The sequence below is a fragment of the Erpetoichthys calabaricus genome, chromosome 13 (genome assembly GCF_900747795.2).
Source record: "Erpetoichthys calabaricus chromosome 13, fErpCal1.3, whole genome shotgun sequence".
In the NCBI taxonomy this organism is placed as follows: domain Eukaryota; kingdom Metazoa; phylum Chordata; class Cladistia; order Polypteriformes; family Polypteridae; genus Erpetoichthys; species Erpetoichthys calabaricus.
In genome coordinates this window covers 120930918-120953676 of record NC_041406.2, presented here as the reverse complement: position 1 = coordinate 120953676, position 22759 = coordinate 120930918, and the positions used below count along the sequence as shown (strand labels likewise).

At 38.8% G+C, this 22759-nt stretch overlaps 1 protein-coding gene and 1 non-coding gene across 3 annotated transcripts in view; both read left to right on the top strand.

Moving 5' to 3' along the window:
• Positions 1–22556, top strand: part of LOC114641917 (polyadenylate-binding protein 1) — a 41244-nt gene extending 18688 nt beyond the window's left edge. The window contains exons 3-15 of one of the 2 annotated variants that reach the window (XM_028790942.2): positions 5010–5125; positions 5756–5895; positions 5981–6075; positions 6736–6873; positions 6960–7055; positions 7152–7424; positions 7968–8058; positions 8176–8289; positions 11099–11247; positions 12775–12859; positions 13122–13252; positions 16707–16805; positions 22186–22556. In XM_028790942.2, coding sequence (XP_028646775.1) covers positions 5010–5125; positions 5756–5895; positions 5981–6075; positions 6736–6873; positions 6960–7055; positions 7152–7424; positions 7968–8058; positions 8176–8289; positions 11099–11247; positions 12775–12859; positions 13122–13252; positions 16707–16799 — 1521 coding nt within the window. In that variant the 3' untranslated portion in view covers positions 16800–16805; positions 22186–22556. Of the gene's footprint in view, positions 1–5009; positions 5126–5755; positions 5896–5980; positions 6076–6735; positions 6874–6959; positions 7056–7151; positions 7425–7967; positions 8059–8175; positions 8290–11098; positions 11248–12774; positions 12860–13121; positions 13253–16706; positions 16812–22185 lie in introns of both variants that reach the window. The other variant, XM_028790941.2, reaches the window with a different exon arrangement.
• On the top strand, positions 5155–5286 carry LOC114641923 (small nucleolar RNA SNORA5). Its single transcript, XR_003714395.1, has one exon. It is a non-coding gene; the product is annotated as a small nucleolar RNA SNORA5 (small nucleolar RNA).
• Positions 22557–22759: the final 203 nt, after the last annotated feature.

The following is a 22759-nucleotide window of genomic DNA, read 5'->3' as shown; positions in this document are numbered from 1 at the left end:
AATTTGTTACTTGTAAAAGTTAGCTTTTTTTTCCACTTATTTGCTGTCTCGTTCACGCTCTCCCTCCCCTCTTGATCTGACCCTAACAGCAGCAGCATAAGTTCTCAAGAGACAGCAGCATCACTGCTCCAGGATGCTTGCATTTCAGATGCTCGTGCATCATGGTGGTGCTGCCGTGAAAAGAGCTCCGCTTTGCATAATCTGCATTCAACTTTTTTTTTTCTTTTTTTGGTGACGTGCTCCCACACTTTCTAAAGTGTCAATTTTTTTTTCCATCTCCTTCCCCCTCCTCAATCTGACTCGCCATTGCAACCAAGTTTGTTTTCCTCTACATTCTTCTTCTCCTCAGACGTTCGTTCTTCGTTGGTAGGACTGTGTGCAGTCTTGACAAACAATAGCAAACGATACTGCCCCCAGATGTTCATGTAGTGCATTGCAGTTACAAAAACCAATATGGTTCTTTGTGACTTGAGCCTCTATTGAAGGTTGTGTTTATGACTCGTTGACTATAAACATAAAAATACGATTTTTGTATAGTCGACGTCGTCAATTACGTCAACTAATCATTACAGCCCTACAGACTAAATGGTGAACATTTCAAATTTAAAAAAAAAAAGCAGCCCTGATAAAGTTAAGAAGGCTAGGTTTTACGTAAGCTGGAATTCTAGAAGTTGTTGTTGCGTCCTAAAATGCATGTAACTGAAACCTACTGCTTTAACCAAGAAATGCATTAATGACTACTTGTGCACAGGGGAGACCTTCAGCTGTCATGTTTTCTCTCTGTGTCCAGGTCCTTTTATAAGGTGCATTTGCGTATCGGTTTAGTTATACCTTTGCTGCCTTTATTCGTGTTGTAGCACTGTAAAGTTGTTTTTTGAAGGTAATGGATCCTCAACATCATATTTGCATATGTAACATGACCAACCCTTGGAGACTTGTTTGCATCTAGCTGAACAGATTATAAAGTTCTTATTTAATGGTGAAGGTATGGGTAGGGTGTTTTTTTTGCATAGATTTGGATCTGTTTATCTGTGGTGTCTGAAGTTCAGTCCAAGTGAATATTGGCACAACAAATTTGAACAAGGGTAATCCTAGTTGATTTATACCAACAGATGAGGCATTACTCCATTACTGCCATTTGGTGTGTGTTTGGCTTTTTTTTTTTTTTTTTTTTTTAATTTTGAATAATGTACTGCTGAACTCAATCAACAAGAGCTTGATACATGTTTAAAGTGGATCAGGGAGTTTACATCATGCTGTAGGTTTCACCAGGAACCTTGGTAAATTGTGAAGAATATTGAGTCTGATTTTAAAATTTTCTCTTCTGTAGTACCAGTGTTGACCTGTTGGTCAAATTAACTACCAGCATGCAAATCGTACTAGGATTTTGTAGGGTACCAGAAAAAAAACATTGGGTGGCCATAGCAAGCAGCCTAATAGCTTGTGAAGTATTTGTAAAACTTCAATACGAGATCTAATAACATTGAGGTAGCCATATCTCTTCAAAAATAAATGCAACATTTTTTTTTTTTTTTGGCTAGAACCGATCACTTAAAAAAAAAAAAAAAAAAAAAAAAAAAAAAAAGTGAACATAATAGTATGCAGTGTCTGTAGTTCAATATGGAGCCAAATGCTAATGTACTTAATGGTGCAGGTCATCAGAGCCCAGCATTTTTTTCAGTTAAGCGTTTTTGGTTTTTCCCCTTATGTGCATAGGGAAATATCATTGCCACATGTTAAGCGGAGTACAGAAACCTCTGGTCTTTACAGTGTCCAACCTGATTTCAATTTTTACTAGACTTTTTTTTTTTTTTTTTTTCCATTTGTAGTTACTGATTCAATATTGTACTATATACATTAAATTCGTATAGTACTGGATGAGTGTGGCTTCATGCAAGCACCGACCTAATACTGGAGTATTTGGCAGGAGCTAATGGCAGAGAAAAGTTGTCCACACTTAATAGAATTAAGAACTACAATTCAAAGACTGGTACTTGAGGTTGACCGATCTGCAGAATGTCTCTCTTGTGCACTCGTGCTGTTGTCTATCTTACTAAACCAGTTAATTTATGCACGGTGGACGCACCGAGGTGCATGCGCACTGCGGCCTTGGCACCTGCCCCAGAGTCAAATGCACGCATGCGTACTGCGTCCTTGGCGCCTGCCCCAGGGTCAAACGCAGTGGCTTCCCAGAGTCAGTAGGTGGCACCCAGACAACACAACCTCTGAGCGCCCAAACAACACAACCTGTACAGTCATGGATATAAACAATGAACGAAGGCGCCCACACAAAGAAACCGCTTTAGTTCAAATAGGGTTTAGTGAATTAAATGGAAACTTTACCATGCCTACGACCTGTGAACTACACCTGAGGTAAAGCGTGCAAGCCGGGTTGTATAGCCGCCCGGACGCGACTGCCCACACCACCGCATATACCCTCCATGATATTTCTTCACGCAACAGCTTCCCACCGAGGTGCATATTGCGCCGTGGCGCTCACCCCAGAGTCAAACGCAGCGGCTTCCCAGAGTCAGTAGGTGGCGCCCAAACACAACCTGTTCAAGCAGTCGGTGTCAGCGAAGGCAAGAGTAAAGTCTCCACAAAACGAAACCGCTTTAGTACAGATATGCTTATTGAATTAAATGACATTTCCCCAGACGCACCCATCCTCCATGATATGTCATCCATCCAGATATTGGACGGAACAGAAACTGATTGCCATTCTTGGATTTCCGATTCGCTAGCGAATTGCGGGCTTACTTGTATTGGCTATAAGAGAAGATACAAGCCGAATAGCACAAGTTTTTAGCTTAGGTTTTCCTGTCCTTGATGTAGTATGCAGCATAGCAGTTTCTATCATGGTGGCATTTCAGCAGATGTCTGCTTCTCATACTCTTTGGGCCCTATGGATTCAGTTCGTGGAATCATGTAAGAAAGTAGGGATTGTGCATATGAAAATGGATTTTCTAAACTAAGGTGGAATTACAATAAATAGTCTTAAAACATTTATCACATATCTAAAGAAAGCAGTTTGCTTCATTGATTTGGCCAAGTGCATCAAGTCACTTTTCGTGAGCATACAGAAATGTAATAGCTTTTTTTTTTTTTTTTTTTTTTTTGCAATTCCTTCTAAACTGTAACATGTTCAAAGCATTAGACAACTAAAACATCAAAGCCATCAAAAATTGACTCAGTGTTGAGTAGTACCCTGACTAGCACTGTATATCAGTTGGTCAGCTATCCTGCGAAGCCTGCCAACCATCGAGTAGACGTGCAAGGATGCATGTGATAACCACTTACTATCTCGGGTATATCTTGGAGCCAAAGAACAGAGGCAGGGTCATGGAAAATGTGTACCTTGTCAAACTACAATCAAGTGCACAAAGAGCTTATGATTTCATACTTAAGTTTGTGGAAGATGTTACAGCATATGCTGAATCCAGTATTCAGCTTGGGAAAATCTAGGAATTTCATCCTGTTTTAATTTAAATGTTGAAGGGCACTTTTCCAAAATTGACAGAGCTAGCTATGCAATGTTTGTGAGCTCAGTCGACCAGAACAGTGTTTCTGTAAGTGTAAAATGGTAATTGCTGAAAGTGGTTAGTATTGGGGGATGCATCGCCTGTGGTAAATGTCAAAACTTTATCTATGAAGACTGCTATGAGTAGACACGTGAACACAGGAAATGTTTCCTTACCTCTAGAATCTGAGAAATTTTTTTTTATTCCTGTCTCAGAAATGTGAAAGGTGTGTTTATTAATCCTAGTTCTATGCTGGTTCAGAGTCTACACCATACCATGATTGTAAAGAAAAACTTTGACTTGAAAAATGCTTTACCTATCCTTCATACTATATTTGTCTGTGGTTCCCTATGTTGCCGATGTTGAGAAGCTAATAAGGTGGTGTTCTTGAATTCTTTGCCCATTTGTGTTGCTTTTGTACCATTGTGTTGATAGAGGTGGTTTTTATTTTTGTTGACTGCTGGACCTGTTACCTGCTAGGAAATTTGCAAAGCTTATTAGTTATATAAATAGAACCTGCACTGTGTCTTGGGTTCACACAAGGCCCATTGCAAGTTTGTCTGATCCAGCAGTTGGTTTGGGTATACCTTTTTATAACGTTACCCAAGAATAAATTTTAGCATGGACAAGTTTACTAGGGAATGAACTATTGTGTGGTATAGCTACCTATCCTATAAATTGCTCAAAATTTAAAACTCATGCTTCATGGCCTATCGTTGCTATCCAACTTCTGATGCACAAGCAACTTTGGCAGAATTATGATCTGTGTTGGATTTAAGTGTCTGTTTTGCCAGTAGTTTCTAGTGGTAATTAAATGAGAATTGAAACCTACAAAAGCTCTTTTGTGGAAATGCCACCGAATTGCTTTCAAGCTGGAAGTGATATATTGGCCGTGAATAAAAAGCTGTGATTTTAGGAAAAGTTTCCTACAGAGCCAAATTGTCAAGTTCTGTGTCAAAAATGTAAACTGTACCTAATGAAATATTAAGTTAAAATTTGTGTTCATTGAATAAATTACATATTAAGATGAGCAGTTACTACATAAAGATGTTAAAGCTTTTTTTAAGCAAACAGTCCTTAGTCCGTGCTCTTAGTTTTGAGTAGTTTTCTGAGTCTTCCTGTTAGTCAGTGTGTATACGTTTTGTGTTCTAATGCATTTCTAGACAAGATCGTTCTATTTACCCAGTTTAGAGTGTGTGGGTTTCCACTACTAACATTTAAAATTTTCATCTTTATACTGTGCTAGATTTAGAGCTTCATGGGTGCAATCAAATAGTTTTACTAACATGATGTACATCATTTCTTTTGTGAACTACCTCTTTGTTTGTAATATTGTCAAAAGAAAAGTTTCGTCCTGTGTATTGATTTTTTTTTTTTTAAATGGTAGCGAGTGTATCTTAAAGCATCATGCCAAAATACCAGATTGGTGCCATTATTCTAAAGCATTGGAACTGCAATTTCTAACCTGATGTTTCTCTAAACACTTAGGTGGTATGCGATGAAAATGGATCCAAGGGATATGGATTTGTGCATTTTGAAACACAGGAAGCAGCTGAAAGAGCAATTGAGAAGATGAATGGGATGCTTCTTAATGACCGTAAAGTGTAAGTAGTTTTGTGAGTTGCGGAGCTAGTGCAGCCTTGTCAAATTCAGTACATCTTTCCAGAGACTGTACTGGCCAAAATGGCTGCTACATTATGTTTGTAGCTCACAGTCTCCATATGCTACGGTGCAAAATGGGGATAAAGTGATGCCACTAACATTTTTATTTATTTATTTTTTTTCCTGAAACCAAGTAAAATTTGCATAATCATAAAAAATGAATACAGAACATAATCTAGGATAAGACGCTTAGTTTGACATGCTTATTTTTGACTGTTGGGACTGGGTTCTCACCCTTTACTTGGCTATTTTAACCTGCTACAGCAAAACATTTTCATTATAGAAACAATCAAATGTACCTGTGCATCTCTAACCCACTGATAATGGCAGCATGTGGTGTTTGTTTCATACTAGTGAGTGGCCATGGAAACAGTAACATAATACTTGGGCCAACCAGATTGAACCTGTGTTGCTGCAATATTGACAAGGTCATGAATGCATGCATATGTACTGCTTCAGCCATCAGTATATAAGTGAAAACTATTCTTGATTAATTTTTACTTTTAAAATTTTTAATTTAGCAGTAAGTGAATTGTCAGTTGTGATTTAGAAAACTTTTTTTTTTCTTTCAGGTTTGTAGGACGTTTTAAGTCTCGCAAAGAGCGTGAAGCAGAACTTGGAGCTAGAGCAAAAGAGTTCACAAATGTTTATATTAAAAACTTTGGGGAAGACATGGATGATGAGAAATTAAAAGAGATATTTGGCAAATATGGTACATTTTTGTGTGTGTTCTTGGCATTTTGTAGGTTGTTTTTCAGAATTTGACTGAACTATACAGATTTCTCCCCCTCAATTAGGTCCTGCCCTGAGTATTCGTGTGATGACTGATGATGGTGGTAAATCTAAAGGTTTTGGTTTTGTCAGCTTCGAGAGGCATGAAGATGCCCAAAAGGTAATCATAACTTTTATTTGACCGGGTTAAGTAAATCTTTTATGTTAGGTCTTTTGCTTCAAATATCTAATGTTTTCAAAACAAATATGAACTTGATGATAAGGTGAAATAAGCTCACTCATTTATGACTTTGGGTAATGCCACATTTTACATGTTGTAAATTAGTGTTTTATATAACCTAGAATGTGGAAGATCATGAAAATCAATTTCATCACAGTGGGGCGATTGCATTACTCTAATGTTAAACAGTAGGCAGTATGTACCTTAGATTGGAAAATGCACGTTTTTTTGGTTTTTTTTTTGTAAACCGATACCGTAGTTCTGTGCGAAACATTCTATGGTGGTTTACTGCAGGCCAGAGTACTAGGCTGCTATAAATGTAAAAATTACTATGAGGGCATTGTTCAGCACATCTTTGTAGTTTGGGGAGGCATTGGTAACAATGATAGTAGTTCGTAGCTTAACTACACTGTCTGGGGGGGAAAAGCCAAAATTTAACTGAGGTAAATGTTGAAACCAGGTTGATTGCCTCCTTGCATCATAACCATTTTGGTAACTGACCGGTCAAACGTAGCGAAGTGGTAAAACTTGAGTGAAGTCCTCTGATCGCTGAAGAGCTTTTTTTTTTTTTTTTTTTTTTTTTTCTCTCCCGTTTTATAGGCAGTTGATGAAATGAATGGCAAAGAGATCAATGGAAAACAGATATATGTTGGCCGTGCACAGAAGAAAGTAGAACGCCAGACAGAACTAAAACGTAAATTTGAGCAAATGAAACAAGATAGAATGACTCGATACCAAGTAAGTTAGATGAATCTTTTATATGCGCACATGTATTATTGTGTTCGTGTTTATTAATGACCAGTTTGTTTAAATGTTGTATGTAGGGTGTTAATTTATATGTGAAAAATCTGGATGATGGGATTGATGATGAGAGGTTACGTAAAGAATTTTCACCCTTTGGCACCATCACCAGTGCAAAAGTATGTATTTATGGTTATCCTGCTTTTATTTTCAAATTTTAAATATTTTGGCTGTTAAGTTTAGGGATTACAAACAAAAATGTAATGTCTCTTTAGGTAATGATGGAAGGTGGACGCAGCAAGGGGTTTGGCTTTGTTTGTTTTTCTTCACCTGAAGAAGCCACCAAAGCTGTGACTGAAATGAATGGTAGAATTGTGGCTACCAAACCTTTATATGTTGCTTTGGCGCAACGTAAAGAGGAGCGCCAGGCCCATCTAACCAATCAGTACATGCAACGAATGGCAAGTGTCAGAGCTGTGCCCAATCCTGTCATCAACCCATACCAACCAGCACCACCTTCAGGTTACTTCATGGCAGCTATTCCTCAGGTAAATTCTACTGAGTTTGCATGATTTTGCATATGCTCCTGAATGCAGAATAAAGTAAAAGTTGTGTATATTGAAATTTCTAGACATTTTTGCCCTGTACTTGCATTTAGCCTTCAGAATAGTTTTATGGAGTGTATCTGCTTAAAATGTGTTTGCAACCTCTAGATAAGCCATTTATTCCTAAAAGCTAAAGAGTTCTAGTCAGTCGGTTTTCTGTGCATATTTCTCCTGTCTTGAGTTTATTTCTGGGACCCTGGCTAACGTTTACATTGGTTTAATCAATTGTGTGTGGTTAGTGAAATACTGAAGTATGGTCCTACATGTCACATTTTGGTGTAAACTTGGGTGTGAGTTTTCTGGGATGAGAATGTCATGTGGTTTTGTGCTGGATTAGGGGTAGAGGCATTATAAACCGCAGTAGCTTCATGCTAAATTATTGTGACTTAACGATTTATTTTTTTTGGTTTAGTTTACCAAGTGGTAACATTTGTTTTAAGTGCATACTTAATACACTAAATGATTTTTAAATATTGTCCCCTCCAGGCCCAGAATCGTGCTGCATACTATCCAACCAGTCAAATTGCTCCTTTAAGACCTAGCCCTCGTTGGACAACACAGGGAGTCAGGCCTCAGCGTGAGTATCTTCCTAGTATTTCAGCCTCCTTGGATTTAACATTAGTGTTCTTGTTCGTGGTTTTTTTTTTTTTTTATTTTTACAGTAGATTTGTTCAAAACTGTTTGCTTTATTTAGATTTCCAGAACATACCAAGCACACTCCGCCCATCTGCTCCAAGACCCCCTGCATTTGGTCCAATCAGAACAAATCCGTCCCAGGTGCCACGGGTCATGTCCACTCAGCGAGTTGGTATGTGAATTTGTCTTGCAGAGGTTTTCTTACTCATCTAGAGTTAAAATTAAGTCGTACAACCCCAAAAAGTGAAACCGCATTTAAACCACTTAACTGCCTTGTTTAAAAGTGTTTTAATACAGATTTTAATTTATTCTAGTACATATAGCAACATATACCACAGAACTGCACCTCTTGGTTTAAGGCCAGTTTTGTTTGACTGCTAAAGATCCAGAAAATTAAGAGTGTTCTTGCAGTTCTGAATAATGTGGATTTGGCAGTTTGCTACACCAGCAGCCATTTGGTTATGAATGCCTACAGGAACAGAATTAATGTTTCTTTGCTGCCATTGTTTGTAAACCAGTCTTGTATGCAAGTTGGAACTTGCTTTGAAAATATCATGTATTATTGACAAACGTTTTAAGCTTATTAAGTGAAGCAATATTACTGTGCTTTGAATTTAATATTTTTAAACTATATTGAACCATGGGTATGTACGTTGTTTAAGCACAAGATTAATATATTCTACATTTTTCGATAATGACACAGTAACTCAAAGCTGGAAAAGGCATAAGGATTGCATGAAAACTCACTCCTGACTTCTGATCCCTCGGCACACTCGCACACTGCTAAATAAACATGAGTTTTGTGTATGTTAAGGGACAGTTTAAGGTGTAAAGAGGTGTATTATGACTTAACATTGTGTAGCTGTTGTCTCCCTTCCAGATCTTGTACTTTAAAATCAGTATTAATAATTTCTCATTGTAGAAGTTTATTCTAGTAAAATGATCCTACCGTAACTTTTAGGGCTAAATTTTTTTTTCCCTCCCAGGGCTGAATATTTTTCCAAAAACTTTCATTTATTTAAAAAAGAACACAAAGCAATTGTTTAACATGTCAAATCAACAAAAAATATTTACTTTTGACAAATGTTACTGTCTTGCATGTTGTATGAGCCTGCATACTCTGATTTCACAGGTCTGATCTCGCTCAAAGCAGCCAATTTCAGTCATTGCCACATTGCACTCCTTACAATGTGTTGCTTTGGTGCCTACCTTTCAATTGTTTGTTGCTGCACTTTCTCACACATTGTTAGTGAGTACTGTAGAGAGACAAGTCACCCGTTTTGCCATTGTGCCATGCCACTGCCACCAAGTTTTCTGCCCGCATGAAAACCATATTGTCACCTCTTCATCTTCAGCCTGTCTGGCTTCAACTGTGAAGTCGTGTGTCTCCTGTTCACCCTCACTGTGCCACAAGCTCCAATTCCTCTGCTCTGTAGCTCCATGAACAATTCTGGGCATGTATAAAAATTGTCCAAATGTTCATAGCCCTGAAGCAGCTCCAGCACAACCTGACTTGTCAAGGGACAGTTCTCTCTTTGAAAGAAATACTTTCCTGTATATGTAATTGCTTTCAGGCAGAAACCAGTGTTTGCTTCTGCCAGTATAAAATCCTTTATGCCATATTTTGTGGGCTTGTCTGGCATATATTTGCAGAAAAAAAGGTGTCCCTTTTATTTTATCATAGATTCATGCACTGACAAATCACGGCCAGGCTGATAAAATTGTTTCTATGTTGGTTCCACAATGTCAAGCAGGGGCTGAACTTTATGCATGGCATTATAGCCTGGCTCACCCCTTCGGATTTGCTTCTGTTTATTACAGAAGTGAATAAAACTTTGCAGCATCACGTACCTATCATCACACTGCATAACCTGTCCAAAGCCACCAGGGAACAAAGCACGTTTGGACCAATGCTCCCTGAAGTTATATCACCAGTTCTGTTCTATCTCTATTTGTAATGCCACAATGCCCTTCATCTCGTCTTTTGTTGTGGGTTTCCACTTTGAAAAACGAGAATGTGATGCAAGCGCAGCCCGCGATTCAAAAAATTTCTCTGCCTACCTGTTTCTCATCTGACAGTAGCTGAAAAGCAGCATCAGGAGAGAGCAGCCTGAAGTAGTCCAGCAGCTGGTGATCTGTCGTGTCCAACAGCAAGCTGTGACGTCTTGTGAAGTCCGGTAGCCAGTTCGGCTCCCACGGATCAATGTCTGTGTATTCCTCCCACGCGAACCTTGCCGTAGATTCATCGGCTGCACGAGTGCGCTCAGCTGGCACGGCATCGGCTGGTGTCCGATCAGCTGATGCTGGCTTCTCACTCTCGCTCGATCTCCTGATCACTGTCAATAAAATCCGATTCTGAAAAAATCAGAGTCCGGCTCCACGATAATGCGCAAAACATCTTCTGCCAAGTGTTTTCTTTTCTGCACTCGCCTCGCTCCCTTCTGACATGTCGATGCCATCTTGCCTTTGTTTACATTTCACAACTCAAGCACACGCAAGGATTAGTTGCCGAGTCAGTCTAGCATTCCTCCAAGCACAAAGGGAATGCCTGTGACGTGACCGTGAGACCACTAACAGCTGATTTTCGCCCTCAACCCGTCCTGTCGACAAAAGGCGACATCCTCCCTAAAAGTTAAAGTATATTTTGCCATTGTTTAAATATTTTTATCCTCCATGTGATATTTTAAACATGTTCCTTGGCTGTAAAGTTCACCATACCAAATTATTCCTTTTCAAATTACTTTTAACTGATCCAGTGTGTACATGGTTATCTACTTTGATAGTGTGTAGTCCCCTCAACACTGTTTCCTTAATCTTGCTGGAGTAGACACCATCTGCTATATCCCTGCAATGCATTAAGCTTGTTTTAAAAGATGGTAGATGATATAATAACTGATTGTAACATTACAGTTTAAATAGTCTAAGCACCAATTTAAATTTCTTTCAAGGTCCTCACTTTTAAAATGATTTTCTCAAAACAGCTGCACAGACTATGGGCCCCCGCCCTGCCACGGCAGCAGCAACTGCAGCGGCTCCTGGGGTCCGTGGAGTTCCACAGTACAAGTATGCTGCAGGAGTGCGCAATCCACAACAGCACCTGGGTGCACAGCCACAAGTTACCATGCAGCAGGTAGGCCTGAATCTTTTTTGCAGTTTAAATTGAGCTTTCCACTCATTCCGAATTGTTTGATTAGCTTATTTCATTTAAGCTTTTGTTTGTTTGTAAACACCTGGAGCATGGCTCTGTTCCATGAATATTGTCCAGCTACCATAGAGTGGGAGAGGGAATAGAAATTAACTTTTTTGGTAGTTTATTTCTTATATATGATGGCAGCAGAATACTGACCCAGGTGGTGTTCAGACTTCACACTTCATATTCCCTCAAAATCCTTTTAACCGGAGTACTACTTGGTCTTGACTATATTTACATAGCAGAGTCTGAGCAACACAGGGTTAATGCCAAGGAGGTTAATGGATCTTTACCGTGGATGACACCTTCACATAATGACAATGCCGGTACCTTTTTATCTGGAAATTTTGGCTGTGCTAAATGGATGTGTAAGCTGCATACTTGAAAAAAGAGAAAATTAGTATAAAAGCTGTTTGAAATTAGTCCCTGCCTACTACTCAATGAAGGCCAATAAGATTATTCTTTCTGTGACAGTTGCCACTTGTTTATAAAGCACCACTGAATATTTGTCCCATGAAACAAAATCGATGAAGATGCTCTGCACAATGATTTCTAGATTCAATCAGTTTCCTAGAATTCAAGGTGATGAAGCACCTTTCAAAAATCCAGCGATAAGGGATTTTGAAATTGCTTAGAAGGGTTTAGGGGCCAATTGTTCTACTTTTGTAAGCTCTTTTTTTTTTTTTTTTTTTTTTTTTTGAAAATTTGATAAATATTGCACTCTTCCATTAAATTAAATTAGAAAATGTTTCTTGTACTGTTGAATCAGACCATTTATGCTATATTGCACCAAAGATTAATTTGATTAAATGAGACAGTATTTTCAAAATAATTCAGTTTGTCATTTTGTCATCTTTTTAAGGCTTTAAGTGTTTGCACACATTATGGAATATTACAACACATTCAATTATGCCTTGTTTTTGGAATTGGGAATTGTTTTCATTATGCTAAAATGCTGGTGATGAGTCAAGAGCAGTTTTGATGCACTTTCATTCATGGCAGAAAGTATGGAATAAAAAATGAAGACCTTTTACAGTGATATTGCATTTGTGGTGTTTATGGAACTGTCCTAGCTGGCTTTGTCTTTTTGTCATGACAAAGATGGAACACCAGCATAGGCAGGTCTTGGTGTTTTACAGTTAATGGGTTGCAGAGTTCGGAACTGATCTGTTTGACTGAGAAAAGTTGTCTAATTACACATCTAGTCATTGTCTCCTGGATGCTTAGAACAATTGCCATACGTGAAATGTCTGAGTGGACCATCATGGGCTGCTTGCTAAGAAAAACATTACATTATTATATAGTCTATATAACCATTTCATTTCCATGCAAAGTATCATGCAGTTGATTTCAACTAGATTCTTTGAACACTTTATCATAGTTCTGACAAGCCATTAAGAACATGAGAATCCTTTTAAAATTCGCTTAAAGGGGAAAACTATATTCATATACTGTTTGTATCTTCAGCCTGCTGTACATGTGCAAGGACAAGAACCTCTTACTGCCTCAATGTTGGCTGCAGCTCCTCCACAGGAACAGAAGCAAATGCTGGGTAAGGGTTTTCAGCATGTTTGAAGAAGCTTGATAGTGCATTGATCATAAACAGTATTGGAATAACATGCATTTGTTTCAATATGCATGCACTTTCACTTATGTGATATGCGCATGCAAGTGTACTTCAGGTGGTGGTGGTCTGGCAGTTCATGATATTTTCATCTGTTTAACAATTAAAATGGCTCCATCCTTCACTGTAATTTTAAGTAAATTAACAGTTTGCCAGAATCACTAACTTGTGAATTTTTTGTTTTTTTTAGGTGAGCGTTTGTTCCCTTTGATCCAAGCTATGCATCCCACTCTGGCTGGCAAGATAACTGGAATGCTCCTGGAGATAGACAACTCAGAATTACTCCACATGCTTGAATCACCAGAGTCTCTGCGTTCTAAGGTATGTTTACGTAACCGAATGTCCAGAGTAAGCACTATAATACTTAGGCTAGGTTTATATTTCATGTGACGCGACGCATGCTGCAGCGGACGTTCCTGCTACGCAAGCGTTGTACTGTTTATACTTGAGTGCGTACTTTAAATCTGGAGGAATCCACCAGGTGGCAGTGCGAGGTATCAGTCAGAACAGGTTTGGCTTTGCTGTGTTGTGAATTGCCTGGAACACCCATTAAATTTCAATGACACTTTACCGCAATATCACTGAAAAGGATGTTTAATGATTAAATCCATCAATCCAGGGATGTGTCCATTCCAGCTAGCATTGGTCCCGAGACAGAAACAATCCCTGGACGAGGCATCAGCTAATCACAAGGTGATTACAAGCACTCGCATACACTAGCATCATTTTAGTGTCACCAAATCTACATGTCTTTGGAAGGAAACCGGAGCACACTGTGGAAACCCAGCAGGAAAACATACAAACTTCAGAGAATACCAGCGACGTGACTCCCTGGGAGACAGCAGTGCTACTGCTGTGCCACCGTGTCACCCCATGTGTGTAATTAAGTGTTCGTTAAACGAAATTAATGATTTATCTGTAAAATGTAACATACATACTTTATTGCATTTCATCATGAAAGTGATACCAAGTATAAATTTTAGGATTCTAAATGTGCAGAGTTGGAATCTCATTTAATGTGTTGTGTGGCGATCTATTGCTGTCGGGTCAGGAGGAAGCCCCAGAAAAGAAGACAGTATGTATTGTGTCATTACGATCGGGAATATCCGATGCTTGAATATACAAGTACCACTAATGTATTTGTATGTCGGCATTTTGCTTCACCACATAGAACCATTCATCAAACCTCGAAGCGCACACATCGATCTCGTAGGACTGCAAAGTGGCTTTGTCACATGTAGACAGTAACCAGAGACTGTGACATCGTATTCCAACTTTTAGCACAATGCGTCCCCCGACTTTTTTGCTGGTACTGCAACTTGCACACGCGTCGCGTTAATTTCTGAGGACCTTCTCGGAGGACACGTCAAATGAATGCACGGCAGCCATGATGCATGTGTACGCGTTCTGAGCGTGAAGTGTAAACGAGCCCTAACTGCATTATTTTCTGTGTAAATTAATAAATTGTAGGCACCCTTCTACACTCAAGGACACCGAACAATAGACAAAACCAGATTATAAACAATGAGTACAATACAAAAGTTAAAATCGGAGCAATTGTAATCAAAGAGAAAAAGTAGTCTTAAACATGAGTTTTAAGTTTAGATTTGAAAAGTGAAAATAATTCAGTATTACTACGCTCAAGTGGGTAGTGAGTTCCAAAGCTGGGGAGCAGAGCAACTGAATGCTGTGCTCCCCATAGTGGAAAGACAGAATAAGGGGACAGTCAAGTGGATGGAGGAAGAGGATCTAAGGGTATGGGAGGGAATGGCAACATGGAGGTCAGACAGATATGGAGGGGCAAGGTTGTGGATAGCCTTAAAAGTTAGAATTTTGAATTGAATGCGGGACTTGACTGGAAGCCAATGAAGCTGTTGCAAGACAGGAGTGATATGGTGAATAAAGGGGGTTCCATTAGTGATGCGGGCAGCTGAATTCTGGACCATTTGAAGCTTAGAGAGATTTTTGAGAGACACCAAAGAAAAGGGAATTGCAATAATCCAGACGAGAAGTGACAAGGCTATGAACAAGGATAGCAGTGGTGTGGCGAGTGTGTGAGGGGTGAATAAGATTAATGTTACGCAAGTGGAAATATGCAGACCGGGAGATGTTGTTGTGGGACTGAAAAGAGAAAGTACTGTCAAGGATGACACCCAGACTCTTAACCTGTGGGGAAGGGGAGACGGATGAATTATCAATAACAAAAAAAATCAGTTTTGGATAATGTGTTAGTGACAAAATTGAGGTTCTCATTTGTACAATTTTAAGAAAACCAGGATTTGATTTCTGCTATGCAATCAGTGAGGAGGGTGAGAAGGAAGCAGTAGGTTTGCTAGTGAGATAGAGCTGGGTGTCATCAGCATAACAGTGGAAGCTAATGTTTACGAAAGATATTGCCAAGGGGAAGAAGGTAAATAATGAAAAGGAGGGGCCTCAGGACAGAGCCCTGGGGCACACCTGAAGTAACAGCAGTGGGTTGGGATGTGAAGGTTTTAAGCTAAACAAACTTGAGTGCGGCCTGAGAGGTAGGATCTGAACCAATTGAAGATAATCTATTGAGAATAGTGTGACAAATAGTGTCAAAGGCTGCACTTAGATCAAGGAGGATGAGAATAGTAATTAAACCAGAATCAGCTGCCATAAGGAGGTCGTCATTTTTATAAGTGCTGTTTCTGTACTGTGGAGGGGGACGAAAACCAGACTGGAACTGTTCATACAGATTATTTTGAGAAATGAGAATGAAGTTGAATAGCCACTATTTTTTTTTCCCCGAGAACTTTGGAAATGAAGGGTAGATTATAAATAGGACGAAAATTACTGAAATTAGTCAGGTCAGCACCAGGTTTTTTCAGTATTGGGGTTTTAAAAGATGAAGGAACAGTACCAGTAGTGAGATAAGGGGAACCAGAGAGGGGAGGCAGGCTTTGATTAGAACTGTAGGCAGGTGGTCCAATTGACGGGTGGATGGCTTAGACTTAGACAAGATCTGAGAAAGTAGGAAGCTCAAAAGAGGAAAATGAGTGAGTTGGTGGGTGAAATTCAAATGAAGTACTGGAGGAATCCATTCAGAGAGACTGGTGAATCTTCTGGATTTTTTCATTTAAAAAAAAAAAAAAAATGGCACAAGGGAATTGCAAAATTCAGTTGAGTAAAGGTGAGAAGGTAAAGAATCTGGGGGTTGTGTGATATTAAGTACTGAAAACAATGACTTGGTGTTTCCTTCATTGGAGGAAATGAGTGTAATGGTTAGATTTAGTTTGGGCAATACAGTCCTTGTACATGGTTTTTGTACATGTGTTGGTGAACAAAGAGTCCAGTTTTTTTATATAACCGTTCAAGTTGCCGGTGCCTGCCTTTGGCTTTCAAAAGCCGAAGTTCAGGCGTGAACCAGGGAGCAGAAAAGGAGAAAGAAACATCTACTTTTTAGTGGAGCAACAGAGTTAAGAATACCATTAACTCCAGCGTTAGTGTGAGACCAGTTCTTCATGAGTGGATAAATTATGAATGTCCATAAGGGAATCAGTACTAGAGGAAAGAGTAAGTTAATATTTTGGAAAGACATGAGATGGGAAAGCTTAGTGTTGGAAAGTGGAAGTTTAACACTGAGTGAAATAAGTGATCAGTTATGGGAAGTTCATCTGTAGTACAGTCAAGTGTGGGGTAACTCCAGAACAGCAAATCAAGTCCAGGATTATTGTCCTGTATGAATGCAAAGATGCATCTTGCTTCTAAATATTTGAAAGCTCCATTTGCTAATTGTTAAATCTTGTTTCAGGTTGATGAAGCTGTAGCTGTGCTTCAAGCTCATCAAGCAAAGGAGGCAGCTCAGAAAGCTGTGACCAATTCAGCTGGGGTTCAAAGTGTCTAAGTCCAAGTCAAGGTAATGTGGGAGCCTTTCCTGGGAGACTGTAGTTACCCTGCCACAGTCCTCTCATATAGAGTGCATTCTCAAGTTTTAAGTGTGATTGGTTAGTTTTCATGCTAGTGCCCATTGCATGTATCTGTACCAAAATTTCACCACCTGCTGCTCAAGATTTTTCTTGTAACTCGCCATCCTGTTCAATATGTATATTTTTGCTGCTTTGTTTTTGGTGTCCAATCCAGTAGATGTTGCTAATGTGCCTGTTAAGGCTTTCTACTGAAAAATCACTTTGCTGTCTCATATAAAATGGTGTGTCCTCTTAACTGAAGTTGGCATCTTCAACACTTAAATCAGATATGTGAACTTACTACGGGTTCAAACGGTGCATTTGTAAAGAACTGGATAAAAGCAAAGCTGTGCAACCTCAGACGTTAATTGTAACACAACAAATTTGAGATCTTTTTTTTTTTTTTTTTATCCCAACTTCACACACACATTTAATCTCCGTTGACCTCCAAACAAGTAGATCCTTAAACAATCTGCACTGGAGACAGAGGGCAGTTGGAAGCTTCTGTTTAATTCACCTTGTGCCCAAAAAATAGTCTAGCAGTTTCTGTCAAGTTTGAAACCCTACACCATTGAAAAATGAGGGCTTTCGACTAAGGATAATACAGGTTTTTGAACTGCATTATGCTATACCAACCATAAAGCAATTGAAGTTACTGTACCAAGGCTTAAGATTTTGACTATGTGCAGAAAAGCCCACGAAAATATGCCCACGCAAATATTTGTAATTCCGCACTCCCTTAAATTGCGCCTCACCTCTTCACCAGTGTCTGTTTTGCAAATGTGTCAATGGATGTGCGTGGGAATTTAAGGTGACCTGGTATTACGAATATTTTCGTAGGTGCCAGGGATCCTAGTGTTAATGAGGCAATATCAGTGAAGACGGCCAATTTTAATATTTTTTTTTTTTTTTTTAAATGTTCCATTCATTCCATGCTGCTGTCAAGCATCCGCTATAGATCCTGGTTTTAAAATGCTGCCTTTTTTTTTCTGAGGACACATTTTTGAGAATAGCGTGGCTGCCAAAAATGAACTGAAGAGGTGTAATGTACAGAATTATAAAAGGACAGTCTTCCAGCGGTGTATAAAATCTTGAATTAGTTGAAATTAAGTTTCATATACAGTAATAAATTTGGCTAACCGGTGTGTGTTGAAGCGTCTCCACATGGAGAGACATAACACATGAATTGGTTATTGAATAGCTTTTATTTAAGAAGCAATATTTGATTATACTTGCAAGATGGAGACATTTTATAAAGTAGATAACATTGCATTGTATTAAAACAAGGAGCGCCCCCACCACCCAGAAAGGGTGGACAATGCATGGGCGATTTTTTTTTTTTTTTTTTTTTTAAAGAGCAATGGTATTTTGTTTCACATATTCCAAATACCGATGTTAATTGTTCAATACAAATAATTTCTTAATGTAGACACCCTTCAAATAAGTGTTACTGAAATTTGTCACATTAATGTTCTGTCTGCATTTTGAAGTATGAGGGGTGTTCAATTTATCTACCCAAGTATGAAAAAAAGAGCATGTTGTGACAAGTCTCAAGGTTACTGATGTACAGTTGTGGCTCAGAGCGAGTATAACATTCCAAGAGACAGGATGTCAGTCCTCATGCAAATCAAGTAAGAAAATGTCTAGATTTGGAGCAACATTCAGTGATGATTTCTCACAAATCAAGGGAAAAAAGCCGAAGGAGACCCATGACTGCAGTTTATGGTGAGTCTTCCCCATCATCCTTATTTCAGTTGCTCCTGTTAGTTGCTCATCTTTAGCTCTGCCACCTCCACTTCTCTTTTTTTGGTCAGTGCCACAATCTCCAATCCATATAAAAAGCTGGTCTCGCTATCATCCTGTAGACCTTCCCTTTCACTCTTGGCAGATCCTCCCATTCCACACTGCATGCATTTTTTTTTAAACCTTTCTTCCTCAATCCCAGTTAATCTACTGTTGATCCCAAGTAGTTGCATCCTCCCCATTCCACTGACCTCCCTCATTTAGACACATGTATTCTGTCTTGTTTCTACTGATCTCCATTCCTCTCCTCTCTAGGGTCTCCTCAACCTTAACCTGCTCCCTATTCACTACGGATCACAATATCATTAGCTAATGTGACTCCTCTGTCAACCTGTCCATCACAATTGCAAGTAAATGGCTCAGAGCTGATCCTTAATGTAGTCCCACCTCCACGTTGAATGCATCTGTCACTCCTACTGCAACACTGGGGTCATTTATGTTGGGTAGAATGCCTAGAGGGGGCTGGGCGTTCTCGTGACCTGGAAGCCCTGTAGGTTTTTTTTCTCCTCTAGCTGTCTGGGGGTTTTTTTTTTTTCTTTTTTTTTTTTTCCCCTGTCCTCCTTGGCCATCGGGCCTTGCTTTTATTCTGTTAGTGTTCCCTAATTTTAATTCTTTTTTTCTCCATCATGTAAAGCACTTTTGAGCTACATTGTTTGTATGATGACAATGTGCCAAAGAAATAAATGTTGTTGCAGACCTCTCCACTGTCACACTTCCCTCATACATATCCTGTACAACTCGTACTTCTCTGCCATTCACGACTTACTCATATAATACCACAGTTCCTCTCGGGGCACCATGTCATATGCTTTCTCCAGCTCCACAAAGATTCAATATAACTTCTCCTGGCCTTCTCACTACTTCTCCATCAACCCCCTTGGAGCAAATATATTGGGTCTGTGGTGCGTTTTTAAGGCGTCCTACTGCTCACTCATCACCTCTTTCTTAACCTAGTTTCCACTACTTTCTAATAACTTTATGCTGTGGCTCATGAATTTTATCCCCCTGTAGCTACTACTCCCCTCTTCCTCTATATTACCATGCTTATTTTAACTTCACCTGTTTGTTGTTTGGTACCCATCTTGTAATCGATATTTAAGCCACTTCCTATTGTCCAAATGACTTAATTTTGCACATGTACTCAGTTCTAAAGACCATGCATGAATCAATCGGTTTCACGAATTTATCAATTAGTCCATGTTAGTTAAGAAATGAGATTTTCGTATGAAGAATAGTTTAAGATTTCATCAATAGATGGTGCTAGTAACGGATAGAAATATTAAAGGAAGTGTTAAAATATTGATTACAAAATTATACTGAAACAAACCCAAGACGAAAAAGTTGGAAATATATATATTTATATTTTACACACACACACACAGTGGAACCTTGGTTCACGACCATAATTTGTTCCAAAACTCTGGTCGTAACACGATTCGGATGTGAACCGAAGCAATTTCCCCCATAGGATTGTATGTAAATACAATTACTCCGTTCCGGACTGTATGAACTGTATGTAAATATATATTTCAGTTTTTGAGCACAAATAGTTAATACCATAGAATACACAGTGTAATAGTAAACTAAATGTAAAAATATTGAAAAACACTGAAAACCTTGAACAGAGAAAAAACACTGCAAGAGAGAGCGCTATGAACCGCTCGCTAAAAACTTTTTTAATGAGTTTTAAGCACAGGGAAAAAAATTAACATTTGAAAAATCCGTAATTTAATAAACCACCAAGAAAAGTAACATTGGAATAATGCACGCTACGAACCCGATTGCTGTAAACAGAAGTGAAAACAAAAACAAGCCCAGTGTGTTTTGTCTTCTCTGTCTTGTGTCCAACCCCCTGTCTCGCACGCCTGTGTGTGCATGTGTCTCTCGTGCGCGCCTGTGTGTGCGTCGCACTCTGTCTCACTGCAGAGAATGCACAGGGAGAGACTGAACACGTGCAGAAATCATCGGCGCGCACAAACCGAAAGGGAAACTGGCTTGTTCGTATACAATATGTGGTCGTGAACAGATGCAAAAGTTTGGCAGAGACGTTCGTGAACCGAGGTTCCACTGTATATTAAGTGTTTTTTTTATTTATATACATCCCCATTCCACCACCAGGTTTCCTTTTTTCTCTGTCCAGGTGTCATGCCAAGCACCCTTCTTGTCACCCTTACTCCTTCTGCTGTAGTTGCTCAGTTGGCTGGTAACTCGTCACTCCACCCAGTGCCCGTCTTACCTACTCCCTGAACTCAGCCTTGCAGCCTTCCTTTTTCAACTTGCACTGTCATGTTAATCACTGGCTGCCACCAGAGAATGTGGATTCCAGCAGCTGAACCATCCACCCTACAGTCCTGACCTGGCTCCCTCAGATTAATTCCTGTTTTGAAGAAATCTGTGTACAGTGGTTTGAAGGTAAAACAAAAGTAATTGCAGGAAAAGTGGATGAAGTGTATGGAGCTATCAGGACTATATTGAAACATTTTTTTGAAAACTTTCCTACTGAGGTAGATACATCATTGAATGTCCCTCATAATTTCTAAAGAAGCCACCACTTTAAGTATATACTGCCTGGTCAAAAAAAGTTACTGATATTACTTTGGACCGCCATTAGCTTTGATTATGGCAAACATTCACTGCGTTTCAATAAGCTTATGCAATGTCACAACATTTCCATCCAGGGTTGTATTTTTTCACTAAGATTTTATATTGATGGGAGAGTCGGACTGCTGCATAAAATTTTTAGCACATCTCAAAGATTCTCATTTGAGTAAGGTCTAGACTCTGTGGTTAGCCAATCCATGTGTGAAAATGTCTTATGCTCCTTGAACTACTTTCACAATTTGAGCCTGTTGAATCTTGGAATATGCCTGTGCCATCCGAGAAGAAGAAAAAAAATCGAAGGAAAATCCTAGACATGTGGGCCTCATTGTGAAGACTGCTGCACACAGTAAATGAACTGGGAAGTATTGGTAAATACATTGTCACAAAGATTGCCACAGTTGCCAATGCAAAAAGCTTTTTTCTACCCAAATGCATCTTGTGAAAGATCTGTATTACCACAGTATTGATTTTCTAAAATCAAATTAAATGTTAGCCCATTCTGTTTTTTAGGTTAATGTGTAAAATGTTAGGATAAAATAACAGTTGTGACTACATCAGAGGAACTAAACCTTGAGTAATGAATTGGCTGGAGTGCTAGTTAAAACGTACTAGACAAATGATTAGCTGAAGTCTTGCAGGTGTGAAGCTGTAACCAGTGAGAATAACTTGCAGTTCCAAAATAACTAGCAAGATGTGGTTTCTTTTCTGTAAAAGTACAACATAGTGTAATTTTTTCTAACAGCCATTAATAGCTTATTCATGTTCCGTATGTTCACCTATATACATTTGTGGCTTAAATTGAAATTGTGTTCAGAATATTCTAGCTATGAACAAAGATGCATTTTAACTGTAGTCTTGGGTGTGTTTGACATGTTAGCATCATTTTAGACTTGATTTTTGTTTTTTTGTTTTTTTCCACAGAGCTGAGGGAAGTTCAACAGACCAACTTGCTTCACTGAAGAAAAAAAAATTAAACATTGAAAAATGCTAAAATACTCAAAACATTGCAAAAAATAAAATTTATAAAAAGGAAAGGAACAAATCAATGCCGGGTCTAGAAAAGTTCATTCTAGTCCTAGATTAATGTTAAAAAATGTTAAAAAAAAAAAAAAAATGGAAAAGATAATTAACCCGGGGTTTCAGTTTTCACCACAGTACATGAGAAAAGCATTCCTTTCTTTTGTATTCCTTTACTGTGCAACTGCTCAGATTGTCAATCTTGTTGACAGTGTGATTTGGTAGCTGAGCAGTAGAAAATTTAAATGCTTGCTTTAATAAAAATGTTACATTAAGACTTGTCTTGTTTCACAATTTTGTTTTTGTACAGTTTACCAGACCTAGTGCCGTTTATTTTTCCATTTCACTTCATTGAAAGTAGTAATGCATAAGCTAGTAAGTGTGTCATTGCACCAATAGCATAACATTTATATGTGCCATCTTTTTAGCTAATTGCTACTTTCATCCTACATCTGACCATTTGAGTAATCTCATTCCT